This window comes from Planococcus citri, chromosome 5 (genome assembly GCF_950023065.1).
Source record: "Planococcus citri chromosome 5, ihPlaCitr1.1, whole genome shotgun sequence".
Lineage (NCBI taxonomy): Eukaryota > Metazoa > Arthropoda > Insecta > Hemiptera > Pseudococcidae > Planococcus > Planococcus citri.
The window spans coordinates 43969831-43992873 of NC_088681.1; the positions used below are offsets into that span (position 1 = coordinate 43969831).

General features: G+C 34.2%; 1 protein-coding gene across 3 annotated transcripts in view; it reads right to left on the reverse strand.

Moving 5' to 3' along the window:
- The window catches only part of NFAT (NFAT nuclear factor), a 215861-nt gene that overhangs the window by 171198 nt on the left and 21620 nt on the right, over positions 1 to 23043 (reverse strand). For 2 of the 3 annotated variants that reach the window (XM_065368757.1, XM_065368755.1), the window contains exon 1: positions 18627 to 18654. The exons of the other annotated variant lie outside the window; for it this stretch is intronic. In XM_065368757.1, the coding sequence (XP_065224829.1) occupies positions 18627 to 18639 (13 nt within the window). In that variant the 5' untranslated portion in view covers positions 18640 to 18654. Of the gene's footprint in view, positions 1 to 18626; positions 18655 to 23043 lie in introns of those variants that run through there. 3 annotated transcript variants of the gene reach the window in all.

Consider the following 23043-nt stretch of genomic DNA (forward strand, 5'->3'; position numbering starts at 1 on the left):
ACAATTTATAACTTATTTACTCGAATAATGAAAGCTCTCGTTCATTGAACAAGTCTTTATGACAATATACACCAAACACTTTACACCCTAACACTTGAATTTTCTCGTAGGTACCTAAAGTGATCTTAAGTTCTATACACCTCTTTATAATAGTAGGTAAGTAAGTATATCACACAACAAATAAAGCACCTAAATCGCAGACAATAATATTTTCAACGAGTTGCAAACTAATCTCGTAAACGTCATTTCAGTGGACTTAGGAAAATCATTTAAATAATGTATTTTCGAAAATGAAACCACCGATTATTCTTAAAAAATATTTCAATATTTTAGCAAAAAATTACATAAGAATTAACAAATACGAGCACACAAATAAGTATCTACGTAGCACGAAGAAGAAAATTTGTACAGATTTAATTTTTTTTTACCCACAAGAACACGCTTTCTTTAAGATCAAAATAATACTTAGATCTAACAAATTCAGTTTTATAAAAATGAACATAATCAATGATAAGGTATAATAAGTACTTTCGAGTTTGTGATGGAAAAAAATCTTCACGCGAAAAAGTGTGAAGTAGGTAAGAATCAGAACTTGACCATTTTTTTTCCAAAATTCAATCTCTTCATCTTTGTTGTTCCCTTATTACCCTCTCTATGATACGCTACCAGATTAGGTATCTAGGTTCTTATCAAACTCCTAAAGTCAATCGACTCCTTCAATCTACATAGATACATACGTATTTAGACAGCAATCGCAGAAGATTTACAATTTTTCTCATAGGGTCTTCAAAAAAATGATTTTATCGAATTACGAACAAATGTTCCCGAGAACTTATTCTCGTGCGATAGATTGAACTGAAAACGTAGATTCTGATATTCGAAAAAATAAAATACGGTATCTGAGTCATCACTCATTTGGAAAATTGACCATCCCCTTGAAACGATAATATACCTACATTACCTACTACCTAGGTACTTCAATTTTATACAAATCTTCAGATTTTACCTGACTTCAACCCTAAAATTGTGGAAATGAAAAAATTCTCTAGTTGACTGAAAGTTGAACTCAAAAATGGAATAAAAGCTGAGAACTTTTTCGTCAATTTTTTTTTCCTGAAAATTCAGTTTTATACTTTCATTAAATATGGATCTGAATTTCCATTACAGAAAATTTTTCGAAAATTTGGTCATTATTTGATACTTGGTCAATTTATCAGAAATTTAATCAATTTTTTGAAACTCGAATGAAAATTTATGGAGGTTTCGATCAATTTTTTTGAAGGTCGATGAATTCCTTCTTTGCGGTGAATTTTTTGAAAATTTGGTAGGTACACATCTTTTAATAATTTTGCAATATTTTAAATTTTGGTCAGTTTTTAAAAAAATCAGTCCTGCACTATTCAAATTTGAAAATGTGGTTATATAATTTTTTGAAAATTTAGCCCAATTTATGTGTCTATAAAAAATGGTAAATTTTTGGGAAAATTCGCTAAGGTACCTACATTGATACATTTTTTGAAAAGTTCCACTTTTAAAGAAACTGCAACGTGACAATATTTTAAAGAACTTAGTCAATTTTATTGAAAAATTTTATCATTCTTTTGGAAAAGACCAATCTGTTGGGAAAATCATGGTCACTTTTTCGAACATTTGGTCAGTTACTAAACTTCCACAAAAGCATTCAGGTGGATGGCGAAAAACATATCCGAAGGATTTCAATAAAATTTTTGGAAAATTTTATTTTGAGTTAAAAATCATCCAGAAAAAATTTCAAAACCGGATGTAGGTACACGTGAAAGGGAGATATGACAGGGTCGTCAACAGCCAATGCGGACTGTGGACAAATACCTACATATAATTCGGTCCCATTAGAGACTATACAGAGTTTTCTTGAGACGCGGAAGGGGAAGGGGTTCGACTGAAAATTTACCAACTAATATAGGGAGCAAATTGGCCTGGGCGAAGGAAGGGCGATACGAACAAATTTCGAAAATTTACGTATTTTTAAAGAACTAAAAACGAAGTTTTTTTGGAAGGAGCTCATTTTTTGGTTTTTAAAATTTTTGAATTATTTTAAATATTTTTTTAGGATGTTAATTTTGAAAAAGAAAACAGAACAGGCCCAAATGAGGGCGAAAGCTCTTGAAAATTTGTATTTCGAGAGGCATAAAAATGATACTTTTAATGCGAGAAGTTCATTTTTTTACTTTAAAACTTCAAATCATTTTTTTTTTTTTTTTTTAAATTTCAAGTTCGAAAAAGAAATGAAAACAAGGTCGAGCGAAGCAAGGGCAAAAGCTTTTAAAAATTCGTGTTTTGAGAAGTACAAAAACAGATTTTTCTTTCATCACAGACCCTTCTTTTGCCGGGCCCTCCAAAAAAAGTGTGCACTGTTCCCGCTCTCAACGGTTCATGCGCCCTCAAACAGGGTAGGTAGGTACATGTTTGAAAAAAATCATGGTTTTCGCTTTACTTCCTACTCAACCTGTTTTGAGAAAAATAGGTTTACAGTTCCACTGGGCGGCTAAAAATTTGCGGATCGTTTATTTTGGGAGTATAAACTCGTGTTTTGAAAATATTCTTTTCACAAATATTCCGCATTAATTCCCCTCGAGAAGTAGTAAGTCATGATGGGTATGCCAAAACGTAACGTAAGCAAATATTATTTCTGATATTTTTGCCAATGAACAGAATTTTCAGGTCATTATCTCCAACTTCAAAAATAAAAAAAAAAGGTTAGTGGTTGATTATTTTTCTCGTTTTTTTTTTTTTTTTTTTATATATATATATTGGCGATAATGGTTAAAAAATTGACACCACCCACTGCATTCCAAGACGTTTCCCTAGTTTCAGTAATTACATTTTTAGATTTTTTCATTTTAAACACACTCTTATGTACATGTGGGTAAATTCGTAACACTACCAGGAAAAATCACCTTTTTCCTTCCTCTTATGTTACAGGTTGAAAAAAAAGCGCCAATTTCACGAATAAATTGAATTAAGTCGATCTTTAACGCTATACGTCGACCTTCGGGTGACTGATGGATGATGCTATTATCGAAATAAACAACTCGATACTCGTAGGTATATACCAAATATACGTGTGTATATTTGCGGCGAAACCTCGTTTATCGTTAATTTCAAAATACAGCAAACATTATCGTCGCAAATACGTTCTCATTTTGAGCCAATTTCACCGTCAGTTTAACCCTTTATCTCGTCACTAATTGAATAAACCCTCATTAACACATCTTGCTTCTCTCCATACAAGAGACACAAAGGTCCAAATACAGCCCGTATTCTTTTTCAAATTATGTAACCTACACGCAAATTCACAAGTTGAATGTTGAGTGTAGTACCTATAGGTAAGTAGGTAAGTATTCGTATTTGTACCAATACGAGAAAAAAACAAGTCATTTATAAGTAGGTACCGAAACCAGGGGGCATGTTTCTTTTGAAACACAAGTCGCACAACCACCATCGACGATTGAAAAATCGACTAGTTTATTATTACATATCGCGCAGGCAAATAGGTATCTATCCGGAGATAATTACCATTAATATGCCATTACTATTTAAATAACCAGTTACACCACGACGCTAATTCTTCCGACTACCGATGCTATCGAGGTTAATTAAACGAATCTTTTACACATGTAGCATATGTACTTCGCGACGGTCACATATCTATATGAAAATCTTGCAAAATAATAATATGCTAGGTGCCAGTGGTCAGTAAATTTACCGCCCTGATGAGGCCAGCTCCATATAGCCGAGTTACTTTGCTGTGTACAGTGTGCCCAGAAATATCGTTTTTTTTCCTCATATCCGGTCGACATGCCTAAATTAACATGAAAAACTCAATCTTAATCTTAATCTAAATCTAAATCTATATACCCTACCCCTGCCAGTACTTCAGGAATCTAACTGCTTCATCGTCAAGTGTCCCATTTAATTTTCCAGGATCGATTTTTCCTGATAATTCACACTCAAATAAGTGTCTGTCAGTCTGAACATCGCCGCATTCACACAGATCATCATCAGCCAACTGCCATCTATGAAGGTTGTACTTAGACCTTGTGACTCCGCACCTCAATCTGTTCAGTGTTTTCCACAGTCCATATTTCAAGTATTCTCCGCTTGGTAGGGCTTCCTGCCTAGCTTTTCCCTGGCCACCTGCATTCCATATGCGGCATCTATCTGTGCTAGGAGTATCTTTTAGTTCTTCAACTGTTTTCATGAAACTGTGTCTAGATCTGAGGCGGGTTTCTGTCAGTTCTTCATATCCATACATAGGATGCAGTGGATTCTTTAGCATCTTTGTCTTCTCTACTATGGATGCAACTTCACATCTGACTGCTGGTGGGGCAATTCCACTCAACTCATGTAAGTTATTCAATGGTGTTGGGCGTAGGCACCCTGTCACCAATCTACAAACATGCTTCATTTAAGGGTATATCAACTTTGCTTGCATGTGCTGAACGACTCCAAACAGGGCAGGCATACTCTCCCACTAAGTAGCACAGTGCCAGTGCAGATGCTCTCATAACTTGGGGTTTAGCTCCCCACAGTGGTATAGCCAGGAGGTAAAGGGGGCCATGGCCCCCCCTTACGAGCGAAAATTTGAGAGAAAACATGCAAAAATGGGTTGTTTATACCCATTTTTTCTAAAAATTTTCGCTCTTGCTTCGCTCGAGCAGTAATTTTGCCTTCATTTTCATGAAATCACCACACATCACGACAGATTTCCAGAAAATTACCCCTCATTTTGATTTTTCATGCCTAAAAATCTGGTTTTGCCCCCTCCTTGAGAAAATCCTGGCTATGCCACTGGCTCCCCAACTGCTGCCTGCTAGTTTGCGAATTATATTTGTTCTGGCTGCAACTTTCATTTTAGTTGCCTCACAGTGCCTTTTGTAGGTCAAGGACCTATCTAAGGTTACACCCAGGTATTTGGGGTTATCTGCATGCTTCAGATCTGTTCCACCCCATTGAATATTCAATTGTCGCTTTGCTTCACGATTTCTGAGATGAAAAGAGCATGTCTCTGTCTTTGTTGGATTTGGTTTGAGGTGGTTATCTTTATAGTATGTGTATAGTTCTTCTACAGCCTGGTTTAGTGTGTCCTCCACCTCCGCAAACATATCATGTTGGGCAGTTAGTGCAAGATCATCTGCATACAGAAAGTGGTTAGTATCTGGTCCTATTGGTTGGTCATTGGTGTAAATGTTGAAGAGAATTGGTGACAATACACTGCCCTGAGGCAATCCATTCTTTTGCCGCCTCCAGGTGCTGTTTTTACCATTGAGTGTCACATAGAATCTTCTGTCTTTCATCAACATAGTGACTATCTGTGTAAATTTAAAATCATTTGTAAGTTGGTACACCTTATACTGGAGTAGTCGGTGGCACACTGTGTTAAAAGCTGCTGTGAGGTTGACAAACACTACTGCAGTAACTTTCTTCTTTTCAAAGCCATCTTCAATATGCTGTGTTAAGTGTAATATCTGGCCAGTGCGTGATTTTCCTGGTCTAAATCCAGCCTGCTGTCTGATTAGCCCCTCATCTATGCAGTCAGCCAGTGATTTAAAATGACTCTTTCAAAAATCTTGTATAGATGACACAACAGGGAGATAGGCCTGTAACTCTTTGGGTCATTTGCATCTTTGCCTGGCTTCTGTAATGCAATAACATGTGCCTGTCGCCATAGTCTTGGCATTTTTGAGGTTTCTATACAGGCATTAAACATCGTGAACCCCTAAGAAAGTTTTTGTATTGAAAATATAGGTTGGCAATGCGAAATAGATGCATATTGGTGGAATGTTATCACCTCAGTCTAACAATCAATTATGCGTTATCATTATTATCATTCACAGGTGATCACCCGAAACATTTGGCAGAAAACTTTTTTAAGGGTTCATGATCAGTGTTGGCAAAACAAAATTATTTCGTTTCGTAAAACGTTAAAAAAACGCAAAACGAAACGAAATATGGCCCAGGACAAAAACGTAATGATGAAAACAAAACGTTTTAAAAACTTCCGTTTTGAAAACGAATTTTCCTGAACGCAAAATGTGACGCGGCCAGCGATACCATACCATATGTCGGAAAACTTTTTTTTGAGATAATCGCGTTTTCATGGAAAAAGTCAGAAAATATCAAAAAAAATTTTTTTGTCGATTCATATACTATGAAGCCTATACTTTGGAATGGGTGTACCCACCGATCTCAAACACGTCGTTTTAGTGGTGAAAAACCGGTTTTACAAAAGTGCTTTTCATAAAAAAATGTCAAAAAAAAAAAAAATATTATGATGTAAAACCATTAAAAGATAAAGAAAATCAAAAAAAAAAAAAAAAAATTTAAAAATGTTACAAAAATAACCCAAACTTTCAAACACGTTTTTCTCAGAATTTTGGTTTTTGAATTTCAAAAAATACGCAACTTTGAAATTTTGAAAATTTGTCAGATTTTAATATTTTGAAAATCTGTTTGCACCATTGAAAAGAGGAAGAAAAACACTACCAGAAACCACAATAAAACGAAAAAAATTTTTGCCGACATATGGTATGGTATCGCTGGCCGCGTCACAAATGTTATTTTTTCCATTTTTTTTCGTTTTCATCTCGTTTCACCTACTATTTCGTTTCGCCTTTTTTCAATTCGTTTCACCTTTTTTTAGTTTCATTTTACCAGTTATTATAAAGCATAATGTTACTTCAAAGTATAACGAAATAAAAACGAAAAAATTTGAGCAAAAGTGAGGAAAACGATTTTATTTTAGGCAAAACGAAATGAAAACGAAAAAAAAAAGGCATAACGCGAAACGTAACGAAAAAAAATCTTAGGCATAACGAAAACGAAACGAAACGAATTGCTTCTCCATTTTACACAACGTTATGAAAAACGAAACAAAATTAATTTCGTTTTGCCAACACTGTTCATGATATTCGTGGACACCCTGTAAGTACTATATCTACGTACCTACTTCTCGATGAACCTATTTAATCGTGCACTCAGCCAGGTATTTAACACTCATTTATTCGCAAAATCGCAACCACCACGTCAAAATATATGAAATTACGTACCGACTAACAAGCCAACAATAAATTACCAGTCTATACTTACGTATAATCTGCATGCTTTACGATTTAATATTATTCCTTAAACATAAACGCAAATACAGCCAGCTTTTTGCACAGTTTAATACATACAAAGATAATCAACCGGTTAGTCTATAAGTCGGTAGACGTACCTACAGCGCTAGCTGACTACTTCTTATGGTTACGCTTTGCTAAAAATAATCTTTGTTCTATGCCTTCAACTCGTGTTTTATTTTTAGTTCAAAATGCTATCCAATTTACCAGCCGAGGGAAAAAAACCACAATTTGGTATCTACTTATAGGAGCTGAACGAATTTCCGCGCGAGTGCCCGTACCCCGATCTCATCACTCCTTTTACATTCCAGCTTAGACTAGAGTCCGATACAGTGTAATTTATATAGACTGTTCCATGAAACGTTAATTCCACGTAGCGAAACAACTCAAAGAGACGGAACAAAAACTGAATTATTGTGATTGAGTGAGGGTTAAGGATGGCACTCATTCTGAAAGTTGGAGTTTCATCGTCCTCAGTACCAATTAACGATCCGCTCGATCGGAATGTTGAAAGCGATTTTAAGAAAACTAAAGTTGTTCCTTGATGTCTTTTCTATTTTAGTTATTGGAAAAATTTAGTTTGGAGCAACCCTTACCCCTCCTAAACTCGAAATTCATTTATAAGAGGAGTCAAAATCACGTTTTTCCCATTTTTATAATTAAGGTGCACCGCGGGAAGTCAGAACGGGGTTTTCACTATTTCAACTTTGATCAGCTGTTACTTTCATATACTGATGAACCAATATGGCTCAAATTTATTATGTAGGTTTCGATAAGGGTTCTTTACCTATGGTAAAAATTTGAGTGCGATTGTCACTGTAGCTTTCGCTCAGTGGAATGACATGTAAATTGTTCTGACTTACCCCGATTTGGGGCAAGTCAGAACATCTACAAAAGTAATTGATGATGATAGGATTCGACCCTCATCGACGTGCAATATTTCGAACAATATAATATATGTTTACGAGGTCGTATAGAATCCGAATCTGGAGTTATTTATATTTGTATGAGGGGGGGGGGGGTGAGGCGTGAGGAGGAGAAAATTTCAAATGTTTCACACATTATTGTGTAATATGTCGAATAATATGTTTTTGAGGTCGCAGAATTTCAATCCGGAGTTATTTTTTTTTTTTTTGTAGGACTGGAGGATGAGGCAAGGGGTGAGAGGGAATTTCAAATTTTTACAATAATTATTGTGTAATATGTCGATTGATATGTGATATAAAAAATGAATAATTAGAAATTAAATAAAATTGAATAGTTGGGGTTTTACATTATTGTTTCAGGAATACTTACACCTATAATATCACTTTTACTGATCATTTCTTCTGAGGTAAAAAGCAGTTCGAAAAATACATGGTTACAATTTGAAATCAAAATCAAAACAGCAACTAAAAAAGAACTAATCAAAAGCCTATAAAATTTTCGAGCGGAATTTCCGCCCCCCAACCCCCCCCCCCTTAGACAGTATAGCCAAAAAACGCGTTTTTTGGGAGAAAAATTCTATATCCGTGAGCAGTGAATAGAAAATTCTGGTACCACGCGGAATATGTAGTGGAAGCCTACGCCTTTCAACATGATTTTTTTCAAAATTTTTTATCATAGTGATGGGGGTAAAATTGACAAAAGAAAACTTTGAACCGCCACAGCTCCGGGCTGTATGGTTTATCCTAAAAATTGTTTTCGCCAAAATGTGTCTATTCAGAAGTACTTTCTTCCTACCAATCCATAAAATTGAAAGTTTGTCTAAAAAAGGCTCATATTTCCAAAAAACCCTGAAAAATACGTGTTTTTTGAGCTTTTTTTTTTCAAAATTATGCGAAATATCAATCAATCAATCAAATTTATTATTGTAAGGTCGGTACCGCAAGCGGCATTTACATGGTCATTTACATCGATAGTGCCTACAGAGCAATGCAAAATATGTATAGAACAAAAAATGTTCAGCGTCAAATTTTACCCAAGAGAACGTGGTCAAAAGGTTGTCAAAACGCTCATCTACTGAGCTAAGCGCGCGCACACACCGCATCTTTGCTGCAAAGTCGACATGAGATGCGAGGTACATCCTATTATGGTACCTGCACTTTCTGATAATGCAAAAATCGTCACTGCGAACTTGCCAAAAATTCCTAATTTTGCCAAAATTATCAAAAAAGTCTAATTTCGTCAAAATTATAAAAAAAAATCATCACTCTTGTCGAAATTGTCAAAAAACAGTGTTTTTGGCCATAATTGTAGAAAAATAATCTCATCACGTTATCAAAGAATAATGCATTTTTGTTGTAAAAATAAAAAGGAAGCCCTGCTGTTTGCCAAAATTATTAAAAAATCTCACTTTTTTTTTGTAAAAATAGCAAAAAAAAGCACAATGTTCTTTGCAAAAATGTTTTAAGAATTTTTATACGTAGGTACTTACTTAGCCAGAAAAATTGTCAAAAAAGAATCATTTTTGCCAAAATTGTACAGAAGTTTCTTTTTTAGAAAAATTATAAAAAATTCCAACTGTTGTTAAAATTGCCAAAAAAGTCCTGTTTTTTGCCAAAATTGTTGAAAAATAGGCCTACCTTTTTTTTGACGTTATCAAAAAAGTCATTTTTTTTTTTTTGCAGAAATGACCAAAAAACTTTGTTATGTAGCAAAAATTGTGAAAATACCTGCTTTTGTTAAAATTATCCTAAAAACTCCTTAAGTATACTTAATGTTTTTTGCCAGAATTGTCTTTTTGCCTAAATTGTCAAAAAAAAGTCTCGTTTATGTCAAAATTATAATAAACTCATAACTTTTGTAAAAATTGCCGAAAAATTCCTGCTTTTTGCCGAAATGTTCGAAAAAATGCTGTTGCCAAAATTGGCAAAAATTCTTGCTTTTGCTCAAATTATTCTAAAAAGTCTTTTTTTTTGCCAAATCATTGTCAAAATTTATTACTTACTTACCCGCTACTTACTGCTTGCAGTGTGGCCAATTGCATTTTTTGTGTTTTTTTTTTTTGCAAAAATAAATACATAAGGTATTGTAAAAAAAAATTCTGCTTTTATAGTCAAATTTTTCAAAACTTCTGCTCTTTGTCAAAATTGTCAGCAAGTTCTACTTTTTTGACAAAATAATATTTCTCGCAGAAATGACCAAAAAACTTTGTTAGTAGCAAAAATTTCGAAAATTCTTGCTTTTGCCAACATTACTTATCCTAAGAAGTCCTTGTTATGTTTTTTGCCAGAGTTGTGTGCAAAGTTCTGTTTTTGCCTAAGTTGTCAGAAAAGTCTCGTTTATGTGACAATTGTAAAAAAGTTTCTTTTTTTGTCAAAATTATAAAAAACCCTAACTTTTGTAAAAATTGCCAAAAAAAACTTCTGCTTTTTGCCAAAATGTTCAAAAAATCCTTTTTTTGCCAAATCGTTGTTTAAATCAATTTTTTTCGATGAAAAAAAAACAATTTTTTGCCAAAATGAATTCATACTTACTTTTGTAAAAAAACCTTTCCTTTCAGCCAAAATTTTCAAAACTTCTACTTTTTGTCAAAATTGTCAGCAAGTTCTAATTTTTTGACAATATATTGTAGGCAAAGACCTTTTTTTGAAAATTTATCAAAAACATTCTGTTTATGCCGAAATGGTCAATGCCTTTTTTGACAATTTCGACAAAAGTGAGGATTTTTTTTTATAATTTTGACGAAAACGAGACTTTTTTCTGATAATTTTGGCAAAATCAGGAATTTTTGGCAAGTTCGCGGTGACGATTTATTGCATTATCAGAAAGTGCAGGTACCATAATAGGATGTACGAGACAAAATTTCAATTTTATGGATTGGCAGGAAGAAAGTACTTCGTGTTACAAGTAGGTATCATTTTATAACCAGAAGCTCTTTACATCAGGTTATTACAAGATACTCGTTATAAATGCAAAGTTTTTTAGTAAGAGAGACCGGATACAACGAACAAAATGTCTGGGCTCTTCAATCTCGCTGTAAGGGATTTTCACTGTATTGTTTTAAATAAATTATCAACTCAAAATCAAATGTTAAAAAATTCAAAAGAAAAAAAATACCATCTATAGTAGGTATATAGGTACCTATTTTGAAGGTTTATTTAATCTGTGTTTACGTATAATCTCTAAAATTCTGTCAGAGTAAAGCATCAGCAGAAATTTTGTAAGAGCGTGTCAAAAACTCGAAAAATTATCGTTTTGCTTCAATCGACGACACGTTCTGTGATTTCAAGATTTATAAAGTTTGTAAATGCATATTTTTGCATGCATAATACACGTGCAATCGTGCATGGTTCAAAAGGTCGCATTTTTTGATAGATACGACAAATAAATTCAAATTGGTGCGATTTTAAGTAAGGTACATAAGCATGTGCATAGCACTCACATCTTTCAATTTGTCAACACCAGATCATTTTTTTGTTTTAGTTGAAGAAAAAAATCAACTTTCGACTTATTATTAACTACGCATACGTATACTTACAGGTTTCTATATTTTCTACGAAAAATTAGACACTCACCTGCAACAAAGAGAATAACATTGATTAGAGTTGATTGAAATCATCAAGAATTTCGTAGAATGACATAGGTATGCATAATTATTATAGGTATTAATAAATAAGGTAGGTGTTAGCTAAGTCTTAGCTCAGTATTCAAAATCAATGGAATCAGCACAACCAAAATTCAAACAACTGTAATTCTACATGTTTTTGGGGTTTCATTTCATAAATTATTTTCTGGCATTTTTTAGACGTTTCAACTGAAAAATCAATAGGAATCCGAAACATGTTTTCTACCTTCAATATTATTAATAGATAAAATGCCCTAACCTGAGAGTGAATGTGAAACAGCACCCTATGTTGCTTTTTTTTCAAACATTAAATTTATTAACATTTCAAAAACTCGCGATACCAAGTACATATTACAAAATAATCGTAATTGTAGTTAGGTACCTAGTACCTACCTACTCCACAAAGATTTTGAAACTTACTCATCAAGATTTCATTATTCGGGGTAAAGTACTACACGATACCATACGTGCACAAGAAAGAAGATATTATTTTTCTTAAGCAAATACGAGTACGTTTCAAATGCAGTATAAAATACCTAACAAAACGCGTAAGATTCGTCTAAATGGAATCAAAAGAGGGAGAAATTCATTCAAAAATACGAACGAATGCGTGTAACTGTGTATTTGAAATCGATACCTACGAGTAAGTAGTTGTTGTTTCAAGCTCTTTTTCCCAACCACCACGTGTCATTTCAAAATACATGTAGGTAGCTAGGTATTTTCAACTTCGTGCGCGTCCTTTCTTCGAAATTCGCTCTTGTGTTATTTTAAAATGATATAAAATTTGTCGAATCGCAAGTTTGATACAGTTCGTGTTTTTCTTCATTCTTTTACATTCCATTTCCACAGTACATGATTTAAAATCGTAGAAAAACACCCGGAATATTTCAGCTCATCAAATCGTTTTCATCATCGAGAAATAGCACGAGGCTATAGGGTGTAGGTACCAGTGAAAGAAACCAAGAATTTTATCCCTTTCAAAACATAATTTCAAAACTTGGTGAAATTCTTTCAAAAAACGATCCCGAGAAGCGCTCAAAGACATCATTTTTCGCGTATTTTCGAAAAAGCGGAAAATATGGAAAAACTTGCGAATATTTCTAAAAAAGCGAGAATTTTGACAATATCTTTTGAATTTTACCCACAGCGCACGCGAGTATAAAAATCTAAGTTTAGAACACATTCAAGATTTCACAACGTAGGTAATAAGGTAAGGTACCTTCAAAATCTTTCTACAGGAAAATGAATTTCACTTCGGCGATTTAAATTTTACACGAGTAAGTAAGCATTAAATACGAATACTGTTTACTCACTAACCACGAGTCCATTTCCATAATTTGACTATAGGTACCTGACCCAAATCCAAATTCGATACCGATCACAGTAGGTAATAGTAAGTAAATAATTTTAAATAAGAAGTTGATGTTTGAAACTCGACAACTAGCTAACAAACTACGATGTAAGTATATGTAGGTACTTATTAGCAACCAACCAACTAAAAAGGATATCCATCGTTGTAGTAGGTACCTCTACCTATATTATATTTCACGGTTCGACGCATCGATGTTCTATTTTTCTCGAAGTAGATAATATTGAACATGTTTTTTACCTTTTTTCGCAAATTGTTCCACGACAACACTCGTAATCCTCGCCATATTCTTGGTATACTAATACCAATAGGTAGCGATAAGATACAGTCAACAATAATAAATCTCGAATTTTCGATTATTTCACTCGAGCAATAACGTACAGCAAAATGCGCATTTGTTAAATCGTATCCCGATTCACTGCTGATATATGATAGGTACAGGTACCCCGGGGCCATGTTTAAACCAAAAAAAGATACATTTTCACTGTCTCCAACAAAAATTTTTGTAAGCTTTTGCCCTCGCGAAGTTCTTTCATTTGAAAATCTACATTTTCAATTGTAGTACATTCAAATTCTAAAATTGTGCGGTCAAAAAAGTAAACTCATCAGCCACCATAAAAAACATTGTTTTTCACCTCTCGAAATAGAAATTTTTGAAATCTTCTACCCTCACTTAACTTGGACTTGTGTGTTTTTTTTTCAAATTGAGACTAAACTTTTATAAAAATTTATGGAGTAGGTATTCAAAATTCAAGAAATTTTCTAACCCCCCCCCCCAAAAAAAACAACACTTTTCACCTCAAAAAACGTTGTTTTTCTACTTCTCGAAACTAGCATTTGCTCTCATTCCGCTCTGAGCCTGTTTGCTTTTCATTTTCAAATTTGAAATTTAAAAAAAAAAAAAAAAAGTCATTCAAGTTCTAAAATTTTGAGCTAAAAAAGTAAACAAATTCTTCAAAAACATCTTTTTTTTACCTCTCGAAAATTTTTAAAAGCGTTTGCTCTAGCTTTGCTCGGGTTAATTTCTATCCCTTCTCTAAACCGAAAACAAATCTATTTTTGAAACTTCCATAAATTCAGAAGGGAACATAAGAATTTCTCATAAGCCCAAATGCGAATTATATCAGTTGACAAAATTGTCATTTCATCTTTTATTTCACTTTAAAAACTTGACATTTTTATTCGGTATTGGTATTTTTTTTCTTATGGCAAATTTTTCCTCCGCCCCCCTAAAAAAAATCTCTCTTTTTGCTATAAATAAATATTGAATAAAAATACAAAAGAAAATACCAATCGCACAACTTGCATTCAAGTATCCAAACCTGGGAAAAACAGAACGAGAAAGATTCTTAAGGGGGAAGGGAAAAATTTTTGGGGGCCCCATTCGGTGCATCCACCAGGGACCCCAAACCGATCCAGTCCGCCACTGTAGGTAGTGTAACTTTTCAGCTCTCTTAAGGAGTAAAGTAGAAAAACTGTGCTTTTTCGATTTTTGTTATCAGGGAACAACAAAGTTACTTATTCCTTTTCCAAATAAAAAAAACACACACACACACACACACAACGCAAAAACTATCTACTATCAAAATTTTTTATAATGATCTTTGTATTCGTATACCTAAGTACCTATGTCTATAATACAGAAATTTTGTTCAAAAAAATACAATTTTTGAGTAAAAAAAACTCAATTTTGCCGCATGACCAAAAAATCCACTCATCGTGTCCAAGACCTTCACCCAACACATCCAACCAAAATGTGTTTTTTTCAATGTTGAATGGTTTGTTCAATTCACAAGCTGAACATTTTTTGATTAGGTACCTAAATGTCAAAATGTGCGCAAGAGGTAGGTCCTCTTTCAAATTCGACCACTCCCACCTTTCTAAGTGTTTCCTATAGCTCGCAATCTCAAAACAAAAAAAAGTGTCCAAAACATCCTCCCCTTTCCCCTAATAGTAAGCAAGAGTTTTTCAAAAACAACGTAAAACGAGACCTACGCCGTCATCACCATTTTTCACGTCAATTTAGGCCTATATATAAATCTCGGGTGTATCAACTCGTACGCGTTAAATCAACAAGTGAACCAACAGGTCGTCCAAGATGAACCACTTTTAGCCACCATCGTACAGCACTCCAGCCTCTAGCATGCCACAAGTGGTAGGCTATACCCAGTACCTATGTACATACGTACAACGAAATGTTTACTAAATCGAGAAAACTCTAGGGTGAGAATGAGAAACCTTCGACTGATAGGGCAGCTGCGGCGCATTTTCATTCAAACCAAAGTCTGCGCCGGCGAATAGGTGCAGCTAGGATGCGTTGTACCCTGCACAGTGTTATGGGTATAATTTCTAGTGGCTGAATTGTAAGATTTTCTTTTACAGCACGTGCTTACACAGCGTAAGCGCATTCTTTTCGCAAGACGTAACTTTTGCATCGTTGAAGCAAATTATACCCAGTTCTACTCTACAAAATATGATTTTCAGAAATTGAACGCATTTATGAGGTTCTTCGAGAAGTAGGAAAAAATGCCATCTCAAATGATTCGCAAAATTTTTAAATTGACATTGAGCAATAAAATAGAGCAACCCAACTTCGTTGAATTTTATACACGATTTGTCGGATCAGTTTACTTATCATGACCAGCATCGCAGAAATTCTGAAAACCCGTAATATGCTTCAAGATTCCTTCAACTTTCGGGACGAATGCAGGGGGAGGGGGCGTGGAGGGATCAAATAAAAAAATATGAGTTGATGTTCCAGCTCTCCCAAAAAAAACTCAATAAACCGTTCATGTCACACGATTTTTGTCAACATTTTCCATCAAAACTCCTTCGAAGAATCTTCATTACGAAATTAAGTTAATTTTTTTGGTTAGTTGCGGAAGAAGTATGCTGCGGTTTATTAAAACGTGTTAAAATTTCGCAAAAAATTCAAATACTTCGACGAAAACGTGCATCTGAGCATAGTAAGCTGAAAATTAGCGCAAAGACGAGGGCACTCAAACGAAAATGATGAAATATTGGACAAAAATATGTGCTTCAAACAGGTACCTACAAAAAACGTAAAAATTCAAATTTCCATACTTCAAAATTGAAGGGCCTGATGGAAGAAGGGCCTCCTCGGCCGGAGGCCCTTTTTCCGCCTTTTGGTGATTTGAGTTCCTTGAAGTCTTTACTACCTTTGGTGTGAGTTTCAGTTCATGATCTTGTTCCTAGAGCAAGCTACGAGATGTTTTATTCATATCTCTTTGAATAAAACATCTCAATTGGCGTACTGCCATGCCATACTGTAACGAGTACCTGTTACAGTTTCATAAAAATTGATCTGAAGGCGAAAGGAAGCATCCTACAGAAATTTCAGGTAAACAAAATAGTAGAGAATTAAATTTTCAATCGACATAATGTCGTTAGTTTTTTCATAAAATGCTTAATTTTTGATTTATATCACGTAAAAGATGAATTTGAATGAAAATCAAAATCAGCTTATAGAAAAAAAATGATCTGGAGGTGTGGTCATAGTTGTAGAGAATTAAATTTCCAATCGACGTAATGCCATTAGTTTTTTTCTAAATGCTTAAGTTTTCGATTTAATCACGTTAAAAGATGAAGTTAATGAAAATCTAAATCAACTAATGGAAGAAGGGCCTCCGACGCGAGTTTTTAAATCTCATTTTTTCGAAGATGTGGATAACGTTACCTTAATGCCAAATTCGTGTATGTCCATCTAAAAAAGTGCGATTTTTTGAATCACTGATAGGTTCGGATATGCTGGGAAGGGTTCGTTGAGTTCGGATTGAACATCGGTCAGCTTTGTGCATCTTCTGTGGTGCACTTTTACTGCATTCGGGTGAAAATTTTTCAATTCAGGGCATCCCAGAGTCTTATCAGTGACGCAAAAAGACGATTTTTTTTCGGATGGACGTACTCGGATTTGGCATTAAGGTAACGATAAATTATTTGACAGGTGATGGTCAATACTTGTTGCTGACACTTCAAATTAAAAAAAACACCAACCACAAATCAATACGTTGAGTAGTTTTTAATTGGCAACAAAAATAAAACTTTAAACGCGTTTTTCTCAAAACTATGTTCTTCCGAGGAGGCCCTTCTTCCATCAGGCCCTTCAATTAGACTATTCAGCTGTTAATCGAAGTGTCAGAAACATTCCGTTTTTATGTACCTAAGGGAGCAGTCGCCCAAAACCGACCACTTTTTTCAAAACGTGGTAAATGGCTTAAAATGTAGGTTAAATCTTCCCCTAACTTATATCAAAATTTTGGCGTAAATGAATAATCCTTATATATGTTTTTTTGAATTTTTTTCCAAAACAACTCAAAAACAATTTTTCAAAATTTGGTATCCTAATCCCAACCACCTCCGAAAAGTTAGGTACCCTAATTCTGACCACATTTGAAAGTGCAGCAACCAATACAATACTATTTCACATGAAAATACAGTAGGTATGTGGCTTAAAAGATAGATTGAACCTTCCCCCAACTCATATTAAAATTTTGGGGTTATAGAATAATTCTTTATGGCCTTTTGGAATTTTCTTCCGAGGCACCTCAAAAATGACTGTTTGAATTTGGTACCCTAATCCCAAACACCTATGAATTTACATGATCTTATGGGTAGTCGGGATTATGAGACCTATATTGTTTTACACTTTTGTAAAAATTTTCCACACATACCGGCGATTGATTACAAAAACGGCAATATCATCAAAATCTCACTTTAATCACGATCACAAATCATATTTAACACCACAAAATTAGTTATGACAAGTTGAAAATTTTTGGCGATAAAAAATTGTGAACAACAATTTTTTGATCATGGAATTTCTTCAAATTCAATTTATTTCGCGAGTTTTGGCTTTACAGTGGCGGGGAATGTCTCAAATGCTCAAATTAATTGTCTGTGATAGAGGAACACGTTTATATCACTTTTCAATAGGTAGCTCTAATAACAGACGAGATACACATGGTGATAGGGGTGTTTTACCCTTACTCATGTGTAGTTTCAAAACCTCGGGTTAAAATACACCTACGTAGAAAATAGGTATAACCACTACTTATTACCCATAATACATGAGTGAAATGAGAGGTGTGTTGTGACCTAGTAAGCCGCAGTCCAATTACTCTGACGACAGAAAAATTTCTTATCATTTACAATAGGTACTTCTGAAGTCGAATATTTTTATCATTATTACCCATAATAAGTTTTTAGAAGTTCCATGAAAACTACGTCGATTGTTGAAAATAAGAACGTGCGTAGCCAACAACTTTTTAAAATTGATAAAAAAAAGTTTAGCCATAAAATGATACAACTGAAAAAGAAAAACTAAAAACCTGAATCTTGATTTGAAAACAGAATCTTCGCTGATTCTAAAATTTGTTTTGAGATGCATTAATTGGGCTAAACTCAAGACAAACTAGTGTAATATGGGCACCTATTACATAAATAACTGAAATTCTACAGGTGTTATGTATGTATATTATTGCACTCATCACACGAACGTATTACCTACATATATTAATTGATCGTTATTTACCTGGCAAACACATAGGATTACGCTAGAAGCGCTATCTACAACACTTTCCACTTCCGATAGTTTTGAAGAGTCATAAAGTATAAACTAAATTTCAGCTTTCTAGGTTAATTTGGTGAAATTTTGTTTTCATTTTTTCATTTTCAACGTAGCCAGCTTTTAGGTAGGTAAGGGTACGGGCACCAATTTATGGATCAGTCCGCAATATGGGCCAGCGCCCGTTCTCGTCGGTAGTTGATTAGTGCTGTCTGCAAAGGAAAAAATTTTTTCCGATGTATTTTTCACCAAAAAAACGAATGAGATAAAAATTACAACTGTAAAGTCAAAACTCGCTGAGAAATTCACAAAAAACTGTTTTGAGACACTGAAAACTTTTTTAGTGTGTTTTTCAACTTTTATTAAAATAGGTATATCTTATGTGGTGTAATTTTCTAAATGTTATTGACGTTTGTAATATCAAAAAAGGACGTATAGTGTCTGCTGGAGTCATCAGTTTTTGCTAAAAATTAGGGTATGAACAGAAATTTTTGGTGCAAAGTTTTTTTTAATAGGGTGCGCTAATATGGACCACCTATGATACTGATTTTTTAAACTTCATTTTCATCATTTCTTACAGCCACTGAAAAGGGATGAAATGCTTGAAATACTTTTTTTGTTCATTTCTACATGATAAAAAGGTCGTTAAGGGAGAGATGCCGCATGGGGAGAGATGCCGCACCTTCAATATCTCAGCTGGTAATTCACCAAAAAATTTAAAAAAGATTAAAAAATATTCCTTACTACCTACTTATTAGCCTATCAAGTTTTGACAGTGCTGCCATTGATAGTTTTCAAAAATTCGCAATTTTTGTAAAAAAAAACTTGAAAAAAAAATTTATTTTTTTTCATATTTTTTGAAAAATTATTTTCTCGGCTCGAAAGCAACATATCGAAATGAAACCTTGATGTATGGAAAGGGTAAGGTTTGTAGATTAATTTTAAGGCATTGTTAAAAATTTTGAGTCAATTTTTCTTTGAGAAAAAATTTTTTTCAACAACACTGCAAAGAGGAGAGGTGCCGCACCTATTATGTTCGTATTTCATATGCCAAAATTACTTAATTTGGGTACATAGTGTTGTGCCGGCATTGTAGAAACAGCAGATATTTGTACTTGCGAATTTTGTATCAAGAAAATAGCAGCTCAAAAAAAGTAGAATTTTGTAATTTGAAAATAGCGGCTCAAAGAGAATAAATACTTCCTTATCTGCTTTAGAATGTTTCAATTTTTAATTTTTTACTTTATTTTTAGGCGCAGCATCTTTGAGTCATGTGTTTTAGTGCTTTATTTCAGGTGCGGCATCTCACCTCAGATGGGAGAGATGCCGCAGGTGCGGCATATCTCCCCCATAGTGTACTTATGTGTTTTACCTGCGGCATCTCTCCTCAATTTTTTTTTTGATCCTCATCATCTACCAAAGTACTCGTGGATACCTTTTGATTAGTCCAATCACCATTTTCTGAAGTTAATTAGAAAAAAAATTAATCGAGATTAAAAAACAGTGCGGCATCTCTCCCATAACCACCTAATATGATGTTTTGAAACATAAAAATATGTTTACATATTTTGAAATTCTTTAGGTGGTCCATATTAAGCGCCCAAAATTTCAAACTGTCATTTTGACACTCATCATTTAATTCAACAATTTAAAAAAGTATTCAAAATTAACCTGCACTGCTTAGAATACGTTTTTTGTTCATTTCTACAAATAAATAATGACGTTTTGAAAAATGTGAAAGTATGTTTATTTTGAAATTTTATAGGTGGTCCATATTAGGCGTCCAAAATTTCAAACTGTCATTTTGACACTCGTCACTCAACAGTAAAAAAAACATACTTAAAGTTGACCTTCACCCCTGAAGTTTTGTACAGTGTTAGTGGAAGGATGGGACTTTATTTTAAGCCTTTGTGGAGGTTTCTACCCCCTATAGTTTTCAAGTGGCAATCTTCCAAAAAAAGTGGTCCATATCTCGTGCCTCTGCCCTTAATTGACCTATTTCGGTATTTCAAAGTTTATGGTGAGGTAAGAGAGTAAAATTTCGTTTTCGGTAGGTACTTACGTCTTTCAGGTCTTCCTTACACCTCTCATTAAGGAAACAAAAACGATGGAAACTTCATCAACGAATTTGAATTTAGCTCATGAAGTTGAAATCTAGCTCCTATACGGTCAAAGTAGGTACATATTTAATTACTCTGCTCATAGTCTACCGTTAAAATTTAACACGGGTTCGCTTAGTAGATAAACTGTATGAAAATGTATTACCACCGGTACAACGATATTGACTTTCGTACTCGCATACTTACTCGACAAATATTTTCCAACAAAAATAACACCGGTCAAGAATTCTCTACGTTCGAATCGTACACGCGAAAATTACACATACCTACTTAATACAGTAATACACCCATAACCGTTCTTCTTAAATATTATATTAACAGTTTGTCGAGTACCTATTTAATTACCTCGCGACTCGCTAAACACATTTATTACAGGTAAAGGTCAGAATAAGTATAGGTAGTTACTTTTTAATCAACCAAAATTACACTATTTTTAAACCTCCTCTAAGCACAACTCACTCTAACCTATAATTTGATTCTGAAACTTGTTCGCGATGCGTCAGAAAACTCGCTAATAATTGCGTAGATTTGGTAATTAATCGAATTGTGCGATGGTCATTCCATCGCATTTACGCATAGGTAAACGCAGCAACAGCAATCGATTTTCTCGTACTCGCCAACGAGCTCCCTTTGATGGACTGTACACTCGCTGGTCGAATTTAAAATTCTCGCGTTTACAAAATGGCGTCGTAAAGTCGCTCAAAAAAGCTAACGAAAAAACAACCACCAACGACCAAGTATAACAGCTATGTACTTATGTTTACAAAAAGCAGTCGCTCTTTTTCCCTTGTCGAGCTTTCTCTACGTCGTCGTCGCTCGTTTTCAACAACAAAGAGAACCTAAAATAAAAGTCACGATGGAGGAGAAGGCCTTACTGTCCCAATATCCGCGTCTTCTACTCCTTTCATTAGTTCACCGTAGCCGATTCCACCCTCTAAAAATGTTCAAAATTCGTTCGACTCGAGTGTCGTTGTCTCGTTGTTAGATACGTAAGTACAAACCAAAATGTAGGTACAAAAATAATATCGTCAATTTTACTAGCTCTAATTGGAAATATCTTTGTATCAACACTACAGACATCCTGCCCTAAATAACTCGAACCTTTATCTGCCAAAAAGCTTTACCTATACATCCCTCGCATTCCTTTGATGAAAAGTCGACGTAAGCCGAATAATAATAAAATAATATTCCGACCTAAAAACTTTACCTATAACCATGTTCTCCCTTCGGAAAATGGCAAAAATAACTCGATGACGACGTGAAATACGACCATGAAAAGCATAGATCACAAAAAATTCATCAGAACGTTCAGGTAGGTACCAAAATCTAAAGAACTAAAGAAGTACGAGTTGGCGCACCTTTTTTTTAAAAAAATGTTTAGAAACAATATTTTGGAATGCAGAAGCTGCAAAGGTTTATTTAGATTTCTGCAAGTTGTGATTTTGAAATCTTTAAACATTGCCTAATAGATACCTATAATTTCCATTCAAACAGAAAACAAAAAAATCTTAATCCAAAGCGACTCTCTTAGTTCACTGCTATCCATTCAAAACATTTTTTCTGACCATCCCATAGTCCAAGACATCCATAAGTCCCTTTTTAACCTTCAAAATTATGATTACTCTATTAGCTTCATGTATGTTCCCAGCCACATACCTAGATATTACTGGAAACGAAACTGTTGATAGACTAACAAAAACAGCCGCTGTCCCCTCCCCTCTTACCTCTCTCACTCCTGATGACATCAAATCTCTAATCACTCACAACGCATTTACCAACTGGCAGAACTTTTGGTCACAACAAACTTCCAACAAACTCTTCCAACACAAAAAAAACCCTCCCCTGGAAAAATCTAGACCACCTAAACAGAAAAGAAGAAATCCTCATAACCAGACTAAGAATAGGCCACACAAAAACTACACATAACCACCTATACCAAAAAGAACCAAAACCCCCATGCCAATTCTGCAGAAACGAACCCACATCCATCCAACACATACTTTTCAACTGCCCTCAACTAAAGCAAAACAGACTTTTATTACAGATAAAAGAAAATCCACCTATGTATTATCCCTGACGAACCGTCTGAAATAAAAAAATTCATCACACTAATAAAAAACACCAACCTCACAAACAAAATCTAATCTCCCCCCCCCCCTTCATGGGTGTAATAATCTTGTAATTATAAACACCCAATTAAAAAAATAAAAAATAATAAAAAATTTTGAAAGCATTTTTATTTTTCATCGCCAGTTTTTTTAAAA